Source organism: Notolepis coatsorum (genome assembly GCF_963971535.1).
Source record: "Notolepis coatsorum genome assembly, chromosome: 18".
NCBI classification, from domain to species: domain Eukaryota; kingdom Metazoa; phylum Chordata; class Actinopteri; order Aulopiformes; family Paralepididae; genus Notolepis; species Notolepis coatsorum.
The window spans coordinates 77,542,517-77,558,244 of record NC_140182.1 but is presented as its reverse complement, the minus strand read 5'-3'; the positions used below and the strand labels follow the sequence as shown (position 1 = coordinate 77,558,244).

Below are 15,728 nucleotides of genomic sequence, written 5' to 3'. Positions count from 1 at the left end.
TCCTGCTTGACCGCAGGTCTGTTAGACTGATGTCTGGTTCAGTCGTCCTGCTTGACCGCAGGTCTGTTAGACTGATGTCTGGTTCAGTCGTCCTGCTTGACCGCAGGTCTGTTAGACTGATGTCTGGTTCAGTCGTCCTGCTTGACCGCAGGTCTGTTAGGCTGATGTCTGGTGCAGTTGCCCTGCTTGACCGCATGTCTGTTAGGCTGATGTCTGGTTCAGTTGCCCTGCTTGACCGCAGGTCTGTTAGACTGATGTCTGGTTCAGTTGCCCTGCTTGACCGCAGGTCTGTTAGTCTGATGTCTGGTTCAGTTGCCCTGCTTGACCAGAGGTCTGGTGTGGTTGAATAGAACTTCACTGTAGCTCAAGGATAATAATAATAATAATAATAATAATAATAATAATAATAATAATAATAATAATAATAATAATAATAATAATAATAATAATAATAATAATAATAATAATAATATAATAATATAATAATATAATAATAATAATAATAATAATAATAATAATAATAATAATAATAATAATAATAATAATAATAATAATAATAAACTATTTGTATAGCACCTTTCATACAAGAATTGCAGCCCAAAGTGCTTCACGGCAGTAATGTAGACATAATGGACATTTTAGCATAAAATCTGCATACAATATTATAAATATACACAGGCATAAAATGAGCAGATAATTTACATAAAATGAGCAGAGAATTGACAAAACAAATGCAATGCATAAAGTGCAGACAGTATTAGTATAGTAGTATAAAATAGACAATAATCATAAAATAGACAATACATTATCACAATTGACCTGCGTTACGTGTCCTATCAATCGATCGATAATAATACGCATGTTCCCAAATCCCTCTTTGCTAAAGGTGTATATAGGCACCATGTCTCTTTGCTAAAGGTGTATATAGGCACTGTGTCTCTTTGATAAAGGTGTATATAGGCACCGTGTCTCTTTGATAAAGGTGTATATAGGCACCGTGTCTCTTTGATAAAGGTGTATATAGCAGTGATGCCACAGATTACTTGTAAAAGTAATCCGATTACTGATTATTGATTACTCCTTTAAAAAGTAATCCAAGTTACTTTAGTGATTACTTGATTATCAGAGTAACTTAGTTACTTTGAAAGTAACTAGGTTACAAAGTCGTCGTCGTTCCCCCAACCGTTTTTTTTTAAACGCTTTATTGAAAGTGCATAAATTGTTTTTAACTTGTTTCTCTGCACATAACGTAAATTGTTAAACTAGTGCTTCAGCTTCTGTACCATCAAGTATGGTAAAGCAACAGTCTATGATGCTCACAGCATTAGAGCAGCCAGCCAGTGGTTTTACAAAACCAGTGTATCCATTCACATCTAACAAATGCAGGCTGAACTATTCAATTATATCAACTGTAACTATTAAATTGTTTTTATAAATGTCTCTCTATAAACATACAATCAGTCTCTCTTTAACATGTAAATTAACTGTAAATCTGGCAAATAAGAGCTTTTGCTCTGCCACCATCAAATATACATTAATCAAAAGGGAAAGAAACAATCTCTCTCTTTTGCTGTTTGGCTGGCCTCCGAGTCCTCCTGTACCTAGTCGAAGCGCCGGCTAGTGTTGTGATTCCAGATGCTTTCAATGCAATTGGATGTGCTGTTTTTAGCGGTAGACAGTATTTTGTTTCCTCCGCATATGAACGTGAAGTAGTGACTGAGGCTACGTTTAGACGTTTTGGGATGGAAGTCTGAACAGAAACTCACTTTTAATTTTGCCAAGCGTTTTGGGGTGGAATTCTCCGACGACGGAGCCCTGCTGTCACACGATTGGCGCATATGTCACATGACGTGCTGTGAAGACCCGCCCTACTCTGCCTCTGATTCGCAGACTATGGATGGGGAATGTGATTGTACCAAAGCAGAGTCACTCACAGACAGAGTGTCCAGTCACGCCGCGGGACACATTCTTGTGTAACCCTTTCACTGCCACACTACGTCACTCCCAAAAGAAAAACAGCTCAAAATGTATTTTTGACTGTCGAAAACGAAATAAAATACTGCATTCCGCCTGCATTATGAATTTATGATGAGATAGTAACGAAATAGTAACGCACAGCCACTTGGACAAGTAACTGCAATCAGATTACTGGCTTTTAAAGATTAACGCGTTAGATTACTATTTTCGGGGGAAAGTAATCAGATTACAATAACGCGTTATTTAGTAACGCGTTACCGGCATCACTGGTATATAGGCACCATGTCTCACCACCAATGCTCTCGCAGACATTTTAATTGTGCTTTGTTGTTTTGTTTGGCTCGTCGGAATCCTATTGCCTATATTTATGTCTTTCTACTATTACCCTGCCCATACCTGTACCTCCCCTCGCCCATGCTGCTATGACGCCCAAATTTCCCCAAGGGGAGCAATAAAGGAATATCTTATCTTATCTTATCCATGCTGGTCTGGTTCTGCGGTCCTAGTAGTCACGTGACCATGTGACCACACACACGCTGCACATGCTTCACTGCCCGAACAGAGACTGATTCGTCATCATCACAGGCATAACGTTAGCAGACTCCACACAAACTCGCAGCCTTTTCTGACTTGGTTACATAATTGCGCATGCTGACATCACGATTGTGTTAATGTAGATTAATCATGCAGCACTATTCTTAGTTTGTCACCCTCTGACTACCCCTTGGCTAACATCATTACCTTTCTTTTTGCATAGTTTCTTTAATTCTCTCTCTCTCTCTCTCTCTCCCTCTCTCTCTCTCTCTCTCTCTCTCTCACTTGCTCTCTCTCTCTCTCCAGTCACAATACCAAAACCACATCATGGCTGGACCCTCGGCTGGCCAAGAAGGCTAAGCCACCTGAGGAATGCAAAGAAGACGGTGAGTATGGGAGCCTGTCGTGTACGAGAGCCCCAACCACCCAACCCCCTCCTCCTTATTTGCAGGCCAATTACTTTAGTGTCTGAGTAGTTGTGTGACTGCAGTGTCTGTATTTGCCTGTGTTGCCTGGTCATACCACCCTCCCTCACACAGGCGGTCCATTCCACTGCTGCGTCGTGCTTATCATAGTCATTATCATGCAGTTTAAGTCTGGAAATAATAAAACAATCTCCCCACTCTGGCCCGTGTGACCTTCTCCGGCAAACAAACGAGGAGAAAAGAATCCTGATTTCCCCCGAGGCTCACATTAGTCAGAAATATGAGTAAGCTGCGAGAATGAAGAGTGTGATCTTGACTCGGTCTGACCAGGTCTAGGACGAGGGAATTTGATCAACATGTTTTCGCCCCCAAATCGTGTTTCCACTCAGAGCTGTAACTTGATGACAAATCGCTTGGTAAATAATTTGAGCGCAAACAACGGGATTGTCGGGGTCAAGTGACGTAGCTGAGCAAACGGATCAAGGATTGTTTGGCTTCCAAAAAAGATTAAACCGTTCTCCTCATTACTTCCAACATGTCAGCTAGATCGTAGCGGCTTCTTGTGTTATTTACTGGGTAACAGGATCTGATTAGAACCTGGGACATGGAATAAGTGTTACGCCCTCTTCCAACTGACCAATGGCATCTGTCATTTAATCCAGTATGAATCGACCATCTCCAGAAGGTAAAAGATCTGGAGTTTTACTACCAAATGACGACTGTTTCTCTGCAAAGTTTGAGGCCATCTGACGACTGTATGTAATAATAATGTAATAATGTTACATTATTGGCAGCCGGCATGGTGTACTGTATGTAATGGTACTTTTCATCTGAGCTGAGCGGTCATTTTAGGGAAATTGTCGAGATCCTCTAGCCTACGTGAACGGTCCGCCGGAATTACACACATAGCGGTTAGGGATGGGCAAAACTCACAAAATTGCTTATTGGGTAGTCACCGGGAACTACGTAGTCGAATACTAATCGAAAATCGAACGTGAGATAATTCAACAAGCGAGCTAGCTGGCTGCTGTCATTGCTAACAGCTAATGCTAGCGGAGCAGGCGAACGTAAATCATTCATTCGGAAAGTTACATCATTGATGCTTGAAATGTGTTAACTTTTTAAACAACATGGCCAACGTACAAAATGTTGCTACAATGTAACATCTCCGGTCGCTCTTTCTTCGTCTTTCTCTTCTGTTCTCCCAGCTGTTAACAGACTGTTGTGCTACCTGGCTAGCTAGCAAGCGAGCTGTAGACCAGCATGCCGCTCAGCGGTGTAACAGTTGAATGAATGAATGAATGAAAACTTTATTTAACAGATTGCAGAATGGGTACAATACAGTACGGCTCAATACATACAATTGTTAAGGGGATGCAGACCTGAGAAAGACGTTTGTCTTGTTTCCATCAGGGTCCCCCATTTTCAATTCATATAGACATTTATGACATACACAACATACATGACATTTATGGCATAGGGACATATAGGTATTTAGTACTGATACATTTGTGACATAAGCGGTATTCAAATATACAGTACTGTTACCCCTAGATCCTGACAGAGTATATACATATGATGGGGAGGGGACTGTACATTAGGAGGGGGTGGGTGGGTGGGAGGGAAATATACATACGGCGGGGAGGGAATATATACATGCAGTGGGGAGGAGACTGTCTATTAGGAGGTGGTGGGGGTTTTGGGCATTTACGGTGGCCAGTTTCGAATTGCAGCCTCCCGTAGGTGCTCTTTAAGAGCGGTTTTGAATGTGGGCAGGGATTCACATTCCTTTACAGCTTTGGGTAGGGCGTTCCACATTGTTGTGGCATAATTGCGAAACGTGTTTAGTCCCTTGTTTGAGCCGAATCTGGGTTTAACATGATTTGTTGAGCTTCCTCTGGTTGATTGATTGATTGATTGAAAACTTTATTAACAGATTGCAGAATGGGTATACAGTACAGCTCAATACACACAATTGTTAAGGGGATGCAGACCAGAGAAAGACTTTCGTCTTGTTTACATCAGGGTCCCCCATTTTCAATTCATCAGTTAATGGGGTCCCCTCTCAATACACTACACAGTGTTGGTGCCGGTAAAAACAAGGGAAAATATATCATTTGAGACGAAACGATACTCACATAAACTATTCGACTTTTTACAATTGAACGACAATATGGATAATAGAGATGGATGCACCGAAGCGGTGACACAGTTGACGTCAACGAGAGAAAACAGCCTCTCCAGAGTGATTCCTAGTGATGTATATGAAACAGGGGTGATCTTACCTCCCCGACCACATTCAAAGCCTTCAGTCAGTGAAACGCAAATCAATATCTCTCTCTCCCTCTCCTCCATTCTCACTCTCTTGCTCGCTCTCTCGCTCTCTTGCTCTCTTGCTCTCTCTCTTGCTCTCTTTCCTCCTCTGCCCAGTAAAGGGCCTGATTGTGACAGGAATTCTAATAACTCCGCTCGCCTGTCTCTCACTCTTTGACAATCTGTCTCCGTCTTCCTCTCTTCTCTCTCACACTCAGTCTATGTGTATCTGTGTCTCCCGCCCTCTCTCCCCCACTCTCCCTCGCTGTCTTTGGCCGTCTTATCTACTGTATCTGTCCATGTCTTGATCTGGAGGTCAGATCTGTGATCGTTAAATAGTCCCATCGCTATTCATACCCCGTGATCACCAAGGGCACAGGAATTACGAGTCAAATCCAATCAGTTGGCAGATGGTCTGAGACGATCCTGGATGGGACATCACGTCCTCTTCACACCTCCTATGTATATTATATTCCTCCTTTATATATTTATTAAGGCTGTCAAAGTTAACGCGTTAACGCAAAATTATTTTAATGCCACTATTTAAAAAAAATTATTTGGATGATCTTTTTCCTCCTTCTTTTTTCCGTTTTTCTCCCATCCCAATGTTAGTCGTTATGCCAATTCCCAATCCTCTTCCTGGTCGTTGCGCACTCTACCCCCTACCGTCGGTCCGGGAGGGCGGAGACTATCACATGCTTCCTCCGACACATGTGTACCCAGCCCACCGCTTCTTTTCACCTGGCAGCGCGGACGTGTGGAAGGTCACACTACCTCTCTTAGATCCTTCCCATGCTGTGCAGGCGCCCCGACCGAACTGTAGGAGTCGCTGTTTACAACGACCAGGACCCACCCTCGCCGGGTTTCCCACCCGCTAACACTGCCAATTGTGTTAGTATGGACGGTCGGCCAACCCGGAAGCACCACAGCTGGATTCGACCCCACTGTCTCTGTGGTGGTGGACAGACGCTTAGTCCGCTGCACCACCCGGCCGCCCCAACGGCACTATTTTTAATGTAAGATGAGGGGGGGGCAAAAGAGAAAGATCTGTGTGTGTGTGTGTGTGTGTGTGTGTGTGTGTGTGTGTGTGTGTGTGTGTGTGTGTGTGTGTGTGTGTGTGTGTGTGTGTGTGTGTGTGTGTGTGTGTGTGTGTGTGTGTGTGTGTGTGTGTGTGTGTGTGTGTGTGTGTGTGTGTGTGTGTGTGTGAGAGAGAGAGCGGGGGGGGGGGCGAGTCCTCAGCCCTTGTGTGGGTGAATGTAACAAGTTCCTAACTTTTTCTTTCCCCTATTATTTCATGCACACCTTATTCATTGTTTTAAATTATTTTTTTCGTTTAATTTATTTAGTTTGTTTTATGCAAATTTGCAATGCATGTCATTCTTTTGTGTTAAATGGCTGCTTAAACAAAAAAATGGGGATGAATAGTTCAAGTGTAAAGTTCAACACACTACTGTGTTAGTAATCATTACTATGTAAATTGGTATGCCCATCTGCAATTTTTTTGTTGGACTTTTTTACAATTACAATGCAGTTTGCACATCTTAAGAAAGTCACTGTCAAATGACCATAGTATTGTCTCCATAGCTATAATATAGAATATAGATATAGCTCTCCAAACATAGTGACGCACAGTGAAAGTAGGCTATGGAAACCTGGTGCGTTAGCTACAAGGATAAGGGTAATGGCTGGTACTAAGTGTTAAAGGTCCCATGGAAAGTAAATAAAATCACTTTTTGGGTAATTTTACACAATTCCTGTGAGTCTATGGAACACTAAATTTTGGGATTTATAAACACACTGGAGCTATGTTGTCAACACTTTTGAGGAAGTGCTGAGAGTGGAACAGCTGAAGGCCTCTGCTGTCGAAACCACCGCTTCCGCATTATTTCCACTCGCTGCTCATATAAACGTATCACAGTTGATTGTGGGCGGGTGGTGGCAGATCAGCGCCTATTCACGTCAGCGAGCAAGTCAAATCAGAATGGCTCGTTTCGGGGGGGGGGGGGGGGGGGTTTGTCTCAGCTGAACTGAAGAAACAGGACTGGGTAGAGATTTCACATCTAGTCAGTTTTGGTACAACCCCACATTGCTAGAAAGATCAGTTTATGGTAGATTTAGAACAGATAAAAAATATGCCATTAATTTGCAATTAATAGCGAGTTAACTATGGACAATCATGCGATTAATCAGATTAAATATTTTAATCGATTGACAGCCTTAACACTTTGAGTGCCAGCCACGAGAAACTCGTTAGTTCATGCAATGCGTTGAGTGCCAAGAACGAGAAATCTCGTTATTTAATAGTTATTTTTTTGTATTATCGATTTCCATTCATCAATCTAGCCTCACATTACCAGTGGGGATCTGTCTGAGCTCGAACAGGGAAAATACCACCCCCTATCGTCTCTCCGGATGGTATTGCACCCATTGGATTGGACTGAATGAAATGGATGGGAAAAAAAGAGTCCGGAATCCACATTTTACTTGTCAGGCATGTAACCGGAGACAATCCCATTCATTGCCGAGCCGCAGAACAGCGTGGAATATGTGTTTCCAGTACCCAGCGTTGGATCAATAAACGCGATCGATATTTGGAATGGCGATCAGGAATTGGAATAATATTTTTGGAGAACATCTGATCTGAGGTAAGGAATCTATTTTACCAGTCTTGGGATAATCAGAGTTTTTTTCACCTATATCTCAGCGTGTCCCATATGTGTGTGTGTGGCTGTGAGTGTGTGTGTGTGCTGATCAGGAAACAAGATAATTGATTTTTCAGCCCGCTTCTCTAGCGTGCATAAGTACACATATACTATCGATAATCTAGCATTTATTTGAAAACGATTCATAAATAGGCCGAAAAATGACAACGTGTTTTGTGTATTCCACTAAAGCGCGATTCCTGCAGAATCACATTTTTTTCTGGAAGTTTTAAAAAACGAGAACGTTTTTCAAAATGGTATAAAACGGAAATGTACTGATTTAAAAAACAATCTGTTTCGACAATGTTGACTGCAAACAAGTCATTGATAAGCGACGGGCGTATTAGACACATAGCCATAATTGAAGATATAGTTTATGCGTTCGCAAATGTGCTCGCCCTCCCATTGACTACAGCCTTGGCACTCAAGCGCTAAATCGTGCGCCCCCTGCTGGCACTCAAAGTGTTAATATTTATATTTACAGCATATACCGTAATTCCTCTTAATAGTGACCGGTATTCAATTACAAACTGGGTCTCTATTAATGGCCGGGTTAGCTCTTGAGCTAAGCAATTATAAGCCGACCTCCTAATACAAGCCGGGTTACTAATATACTGAGCTGCATACTGAGCTGCTAAGGTAAAGTTACTTGATTTCACTTTGAAAATGTTGAAATGACCAGTGACCACCTGTAATTGCACTGTTTACTATTTCATACAGTACTTGGTTTCAATAAATGAACCCAGTACATTTTACTGGGTTCAAACTGACACAAAATGTTGATTTATTCATTATGATCTGTTTGAAAATTAGAAATATAGGCCTCTCTCTTATACATGCCTCCTCCTAATAAAAGCCTGGTACCCGCTACAGTTTAAGCAAATACAAGCCCGGGTCACTATTAGAGGAATTACGGTATGTATAACCATATCTGTCTGAATATACCTGCATACAATCCTTCTATATACCTATGTATACACCTGCATATAACGCATATAATTCTGTATGATGGCATGTGCAATACCGGATATCTCTTTCATTCTTTATTCTACCATACATTATGCATATAATCATTTTTACATATCTGTAGATACTATATCTATATCTGTACATATCCCTTACCTACTCTTACTAGTTATGCTGCTGGCCAGTATGACTTACTGTAAGGCCTCTGCATGCTACAGAAACTTCAAAGCAACTGCAACACAACATCGACAAAGCAACGGTGTTGCAGACATTCTGTCTTTATGCTTCTGCAAAATCAACGCGCAAAGTTAGTTTAACTAAAGTTAGTTTAGGTTCGTGTTAACGTATAATGTACAAAATAAACGTATTTCCGGTGCTTTTAGACGTCGCTCTTTTATTTTGAAATCCCCCGACAGGAAGTGTTATAGTGTCTGTTGCTAGCAGCTTAACTTCTGTTGCCCGTTTCTGTGCTTTTCGAGCTAACATAACATTAGTTTCCAAAGGAGAGGAGAGAAAGACCTCGGCTCAAACATGCAGCTCAAACTACCTGTTGGAATAAATTAATTGATTGATGTTTAACTTGTCCCTGTGTGTGTCCAGTCATTTCGACTAGCAAACGTTGTATTTAACGTTACCTCAGGATACCATTGTATTTAGTTGGTTAGCTATGTAGCTAATGTGGATAGCATTTTGTATAGCATCAATGCTAGCTGGCTGGCTACAGCTTTATTTACTAAATTATGGAGGCTTTTTAATCGTCAAGGTAAGAGAGGATTTGTCATGATCAACTGAAGGCGTATACTATGGAACAATATGTGCTTGGGTTTTCAGAAAAAGGCCAGCTATGACGCTAATTATTTAGCTAATATTGATAGCATAGCTTGCTGGCTACAACAATGGCGGATGGTATTCCTCGCTGCGGGACCAATATTATTCTATGACAGCCCCGCCCCCATTCACTACCAACCAATCACTGCTACCAGGCATGCGTTCTTCATGGGACGGGGGTGCACTAAGTGCAAGCCCAGATAAGTACTCGCTATTTGCATATCAATAGCGACGGTCGTATTTAACACACCTGACGACCGGCGCTATTGATATGCAAATAGCGAGTGCAATCCCAGTTGATTTCAGGAACGCACCACTGACTGCTACGCAATATCAACGCAACGGCTGTTTAGGTTAGATTTGGGGGACATGTACGCAACGTCCTCGCAACACAGTCTACAAGACCCTCTTAAACAACCGCGTTGAAATCGCGCCGATGTTGTGTTGCAGTTGCTTTGAAGTTGCTGTAGCATGTAGAGGCCTTTACTACCATACTGTCTTTATACCTGTATCACTTTACATATTAATACTACAACTCTGTACATTAGGGGTGTAAAGGCCTCTGCATGCTACAGAAACTTCAGAGCAACTGCAACACAACATCGGCGCGATTTCAGCGCGGTTGTTTTAGAGGGTCTTGTAGACTGTGTTGCTTGGACGTTGCGTACATGTCCCTCAAATCTAACCTAAACAACCGTTGCGTTGATATTGCGTAGCAGTGATTGGTTGGTTAGCGAATGGGGGCGGGGCTGTCATAGAATAATATTAGTCCCGCAGAGAATATCATCCTCCATTGTTGTTTCCAGCGTTGACGCTAAATAATTAGCGTCACATAGCTCGCCTTTTCTGAAAACCCAAGCACATATTGTTCCATAGCATACGCCTTCAGTTGATCATGACAAATCCTCTCTTACCTTGACGATTAAAAAGCCTCCATAATTTAGTAAATAAAGCTGTAGCCAGCCAGCTAGCATTGGGTCTATTCAAAATGCTATCCACATTAGCTACATAGCTAACCAAGTAAATACAATGGTATCCGTCCTGAGGTAACGTTAAATACAACGTTTGCTAGTCGAAATGACTGGACACACACAGGGACAAGTTAAACATCAATCAATTAATTTATTCCAATAGGTAGTTTGAGCTGCATGTGAGCCGAGGTCCTCTCCATTGGAAACTAATGATGTTACGGTAACGTTAGCTCGAAAAGCACAGAAAGTTAAGCTGCTAGCAACAGACACTATAACACTTCCGGTCGGGGTTTTCAAAATAAAAGAGCGACGTCTAAAATCACCGGAAATACGTTTATTTTGTACATTATCTAATGTTAACACGAACCTAAACTAACTTTAGTTAAACTAACTTTGCGCGTCGATGTTGCAGAAGCATAAAGGCAGAGTGTCTAAAACACCGTTGCTTTGTCGATGTTGTGTTGCAGTTGCTTTGAAGTTTCTGTAGCATGCAGAGGCCTTAACTGTACGTGTATTCGTCCCGCAAATTTACAGTATGGCCGTTGTTCTGCGGAATCCTACTGCCTCCTCGAAAACTACTGCCGTAGCGCGACTCGCTAGACGCGTCTGCAAAATTCCACTGCTCTGCTGAGAACTACTGCCGGTGACGTCAGTGCTGCGAAATTCCACTACTACTTCCTCGAAAACTGCTGCCGTAGCGCGACTCGCCTATATCTTTGGACAGCTGGGTGACGTCACCCTATAGTTCACTCCGAATTCCAACAGGTGTACCGACATTTTATCATCTACAAATACATTCGGATGATATTGTTTAAGATATATCAACAAGACTCAACAAGACGTTCGTGAACGATTGTGGGTCATGCGCATGCGTGCGCAAGCACAGGAGCGCTGTCAGCAGAATTCAGCAGAGTAGTTGTTTTTAATCTAATTGTTAATACATATATATCGCTATCAAAGAATGCTCCCACTACAGAATCATTTTATATGACCTCACTACTAACTCCATGTATACTGTATGCATATGGTGAGCATATTTTATACTCTATCATAACATTTTTATGTAAGATTTCTGGGGTAAGGTATTTCAATACACCAATATATCGCTATCAAATAAACTCAGAATTCAGGGAACAAAACTGTTGCTTTTAACCATGGATTTATTTATATACACTCCATGTATACTGTATGCATATGTTGAAACAAAAAAACATTGAACAACATGTTATCAGTTATCAACATTCAAACTTATTTACAGTATTATTTACAGGTTTTGATTGTACAGTTCCCCCCCCCCCACCCACCCAACCACCTCCAATGTACAATTCCCCCCCCCCCCCCCCCCCCCCCCCCCCCCCCCCCCCCCACCCAACCTCCTCCAATGTACAGTTTCTACGTCAAATATACTCTCTTTTCTGGACTCTTTTGGTATCACAAACAGTACTCAAATTTGAACATCGGGTACATTTTATCATCTACTTTATACATGCTTTATACATTCTGCTGCAAAGCCAATTGCATGCAAATATTTACATGCTTATACAGTAATAAGTTATGTATGTACAAATATGCGGTCCACCTGTTCTCCATTGCTATACAGACCAGGGTACAGCTGCGTGTCAGCTGGATGTCGTCATCGTCACATTTTGGTGTACGACATTTTATCATCTACTTTATACATGCTTTATACATTCTGCTGCAAAGCCAATTGCATGCAAATATTTACATGCTTATACAGTAATAAGTTATGTATGTACAAATATGTTTTAAGATATTGCGTCACCATCAACAAGTCAAACAAGACGTTCGGCAGCAGAATTTTGTAGCTGAAAACGAGTGGAAAGGGATTGTGGGTCATGCGCATGCGTGCGCAAGCGCAGGAGCGCTCGGCAGTAGAATTCTGCAAGGAGTAGGATTTTGCAGAACACCGTCACGGTGCGGTACGCGCAGCCATACAAAGAATACGTCTCATAATACCACTAGGAGTGTTGCACATTTTACAATATGCTCTATGCTCAATATCTTTACTTTACACTGGCTGTAATGTTGAATAATCACTCGGTTGGTTAGTATAAACACTCTTTATTCAACATCAGGTATGGGGTTGACTCGGAACACGACTGCATGCTTAGCCGGCTACTCCGGGGTGGTCCTGCGCATGCTCCGTCCTGTTATAGGCTGACTCCTGTTACACAGGATCATGCACAGCGTAATATAGTCCCTGATGTTACTAGACATAACATTACATCTTCCCTCCTTTGAGTAGCTTAACCTGAGGGAAGTAAACCAATAAACTATCTAGCAGTCCATGGAACATGACTACAATATTAACCTTAGCTATTTTAATTAACATATTATACTTATTATTAACGTTAGTGAATGCTTTTAGAGTTTCTTTTCAAGCCCTGTCACATGAACCTGAACTAGACTCCCGGGTCGACTACCGGTTGCCCACATAGGTGCCGAGGATTATTCTGCCTCATTGGCTCCCTACGCACTCACTATACAGTCTTTCAGGTGAAAAAGTCTTTCAGATGTGATGGCTTTTTAACCACTCTGCCTCTCAACGTGGTGACCGTGGCTGGTGTCTGGGATTGGTGTCACCGTCTCTAGCTGTCGTTCGTCTGCTTCCTCCTCGATTACCCCGTCTGCTTCCTCTTCCTCCTCATGCTCGGGCTGGGGAAGTGGTGAAGTCAGCAGACGCAGGTGTCGCCTGTTCCTGCGAAGAACACCGCCTCCGGTGCGGATGAGGTATGACCTTGGGGCACTGCATTTGTCCAGGACAGTGGCAGTTGTAGTCCACCCTTTTTGACTGTCAAGTTTGACAGCAACAGCGTCACCCGGCTTGAGTAGGGGCAATGGGCGGCTTGAGTGACGTCTGTCATAGTGGTGTTTGTAGGCAGCCTTGGCTCTGGAGTCTGCTGCCCTCACCAGTCTGATGTCCTGGCCACCGGGGAATAAGCTTTTCTCCAATATGGGTACAGGAGTACGTATCTGGCGGCCCAGCATCAATTGGGCTGGACTGTATCCCTGTTGCCTGGATGGAGTTGCTCTGTAGCTGAGAAGAGCGAGGGCTGGATCCTTCTGTTTCAGATGTGTTTAGCCGTCCTCACTGCTCTCTCAGCAGCTCCATTTGCTTGTGGGAAATGTGGGCTCGTTGTGACATGGTGAAAGTCATAGTCCTTTTCAAACTGCTGAAACTGATGCCCACAGAACTGAGGCCCATTATCCGTCACCAGGGTCGTGGGACAAGCCCACCTTGCATAGATGGCGCTGAGGCGAGACCTCACTGTGGCGCTTGTCATGTCTGGTAGGTAGACAAGGTCGATATACCTTGAGAAGTAGTCGACTACAACCAGGTAGTTTCTTTTGTCCACTTCGCAGATATCCGCAGCCACTCTTGACCAGGGTCTGTCGGGTAGAGGCGTTGGCATGAGCGGCTCTCTGTTCTGGGTGGGTTTTGTCACCTGGCACTGTTTGCAGTGTTCTATCCACTTCTGCAGGGCTTTACCGACGCCCGGCCACCAGACGCTCTGCTTGGCGCGTTCACGGCACTTCACAATGCCCATGTGGCCGTCGTTGCAGTCGTTCCACTATTACTGCCCTCATGCATTGGGAATAACGATTCTGTCGCCATAGATGAGCAGTTGCGGCATACTGAAAGGGAATCTTTCACTTGCGTAGTATGGCATGATGTTGCTTGGCACTTTGGGATGCGTATCTTGGCCAGCCATTTCTCACAAACTGTATCACCGTCTGTAGCTCTGGGGTCTTCTTTTGTGCGCTCTTTAACCTCATCCAGACGTGAACTTGACATTGGCCATGCTGCCTGTGTGGCTTCCTCTAGAGCCGCTATGTCGTCTGACAGCTCAACCGTCTCCAGGTTGCAGCGCTGCAGAAGGATGCCTTGAGAGCGTGTCTGCTACTACAAGCAGTTTTGCCCTGGGACATACACCGCTTTCCGCGTTGAATCGCATCATCCTCAGGAGCAGTCGTTGACAACGAAGTGGCACTGCATCAATGTCTTTGAGGTTGAAGAGTGGGACCAATGGCTTATGGTCTGTTTGAATGGTGAAGTTGTCCAGGCCGTATAGGTATTTGGAGAACTTTTCACATGCCCAGACTGCCGCCAGACACTCCTTCTCAATCTGAGCATATCTTGTCTCAGCATCTGTCAAGGTGCGAGAACAGTATGCGACTGGCAATAATTGTCCACTGTGATTTTGAAGGAGAACACCTCCTAATCCATAGCTGCTGGCGTCGGCACTTACAACTGTCGGCTTGCTGACATCATAGAAGGCTAATATGGGCGCCTCTGTCAACATCTGCTTGACTTTAGTGAAAGCCTTGTCTTGTGCCGGGCCCCACACCCATGCTGTGTCAGCTTTCAGTAGGTCATTGAGTGGGTGTGTGACATCTGCTAGGTTGGGCAGATAGCGTCCAAGATAGTGCACCATGCCCATGACCCGCTTGTGGTGTTTCCAGGGGGCTGGATGTTTCTTATGGCCTCCACTTTTCCCATGTCAGGCCTGACACCACGCTTGTCCACGATGTGGCCTAAAAACTGGACCTGTGACTGTCTCAGTTTGCATTTTTCTTCGTTGAGCTTCAATCCAGCATCGCTTAGCGTTTTCAGTACCGTCTTCAGGCGTTGGTCATGCACCTCTGTGGTTTCTCCATAGACTATTATGTCATCCATGAAGGCTGCTGCACCTGCGTGGTCCTTGAGAAGATTATTCATCTCCCTCTGAAATATTTCTGGAGCGCTGGATATACCAAACGGAAGGCGGTGGAAGAAATATCTTCCGAATGGCGTGATGAACGTTGGCACAGTCCTTTTCCAGAGGAATTTGCCAAAATCCTGTAGCAGCGTCCAGCAGTGAGAACATGCTTGAACCGGCCAGCTTGGGGAGTATATCATCTAGAGTCGGTAAGATATACTTCTCTCTCTGCACGGCTTCGTTGAGGCGATTTAGTCCCACACATATTCTCACTCGACCATTCTTTCGTGG

At 43.5% G+C, this 15,728-nt stretch overlaps 1 protein-coding gene across 1 annotated transcript in view; it reads left to right on the top strand.

Moving 5' to 3' along the window:
- Window positions 1–15,728, top strand: part of magi2b (membrane associated guanylate kinase, WW and PDZ domain containing 2b) — a gene marked incomplete at its 3' end in the record, with an annotated part of 475,453 nt that overhangs the window by 325,302 nt on the left and 134,423 nt on the right. Inside the window, 1 exon segment of the mRNA XM_084335313.1 lies at window positions 2,818–2,897. Coding sequence (XP_084191439.1) covers window positions 2,818–2,897 — 80 coding nt within the window.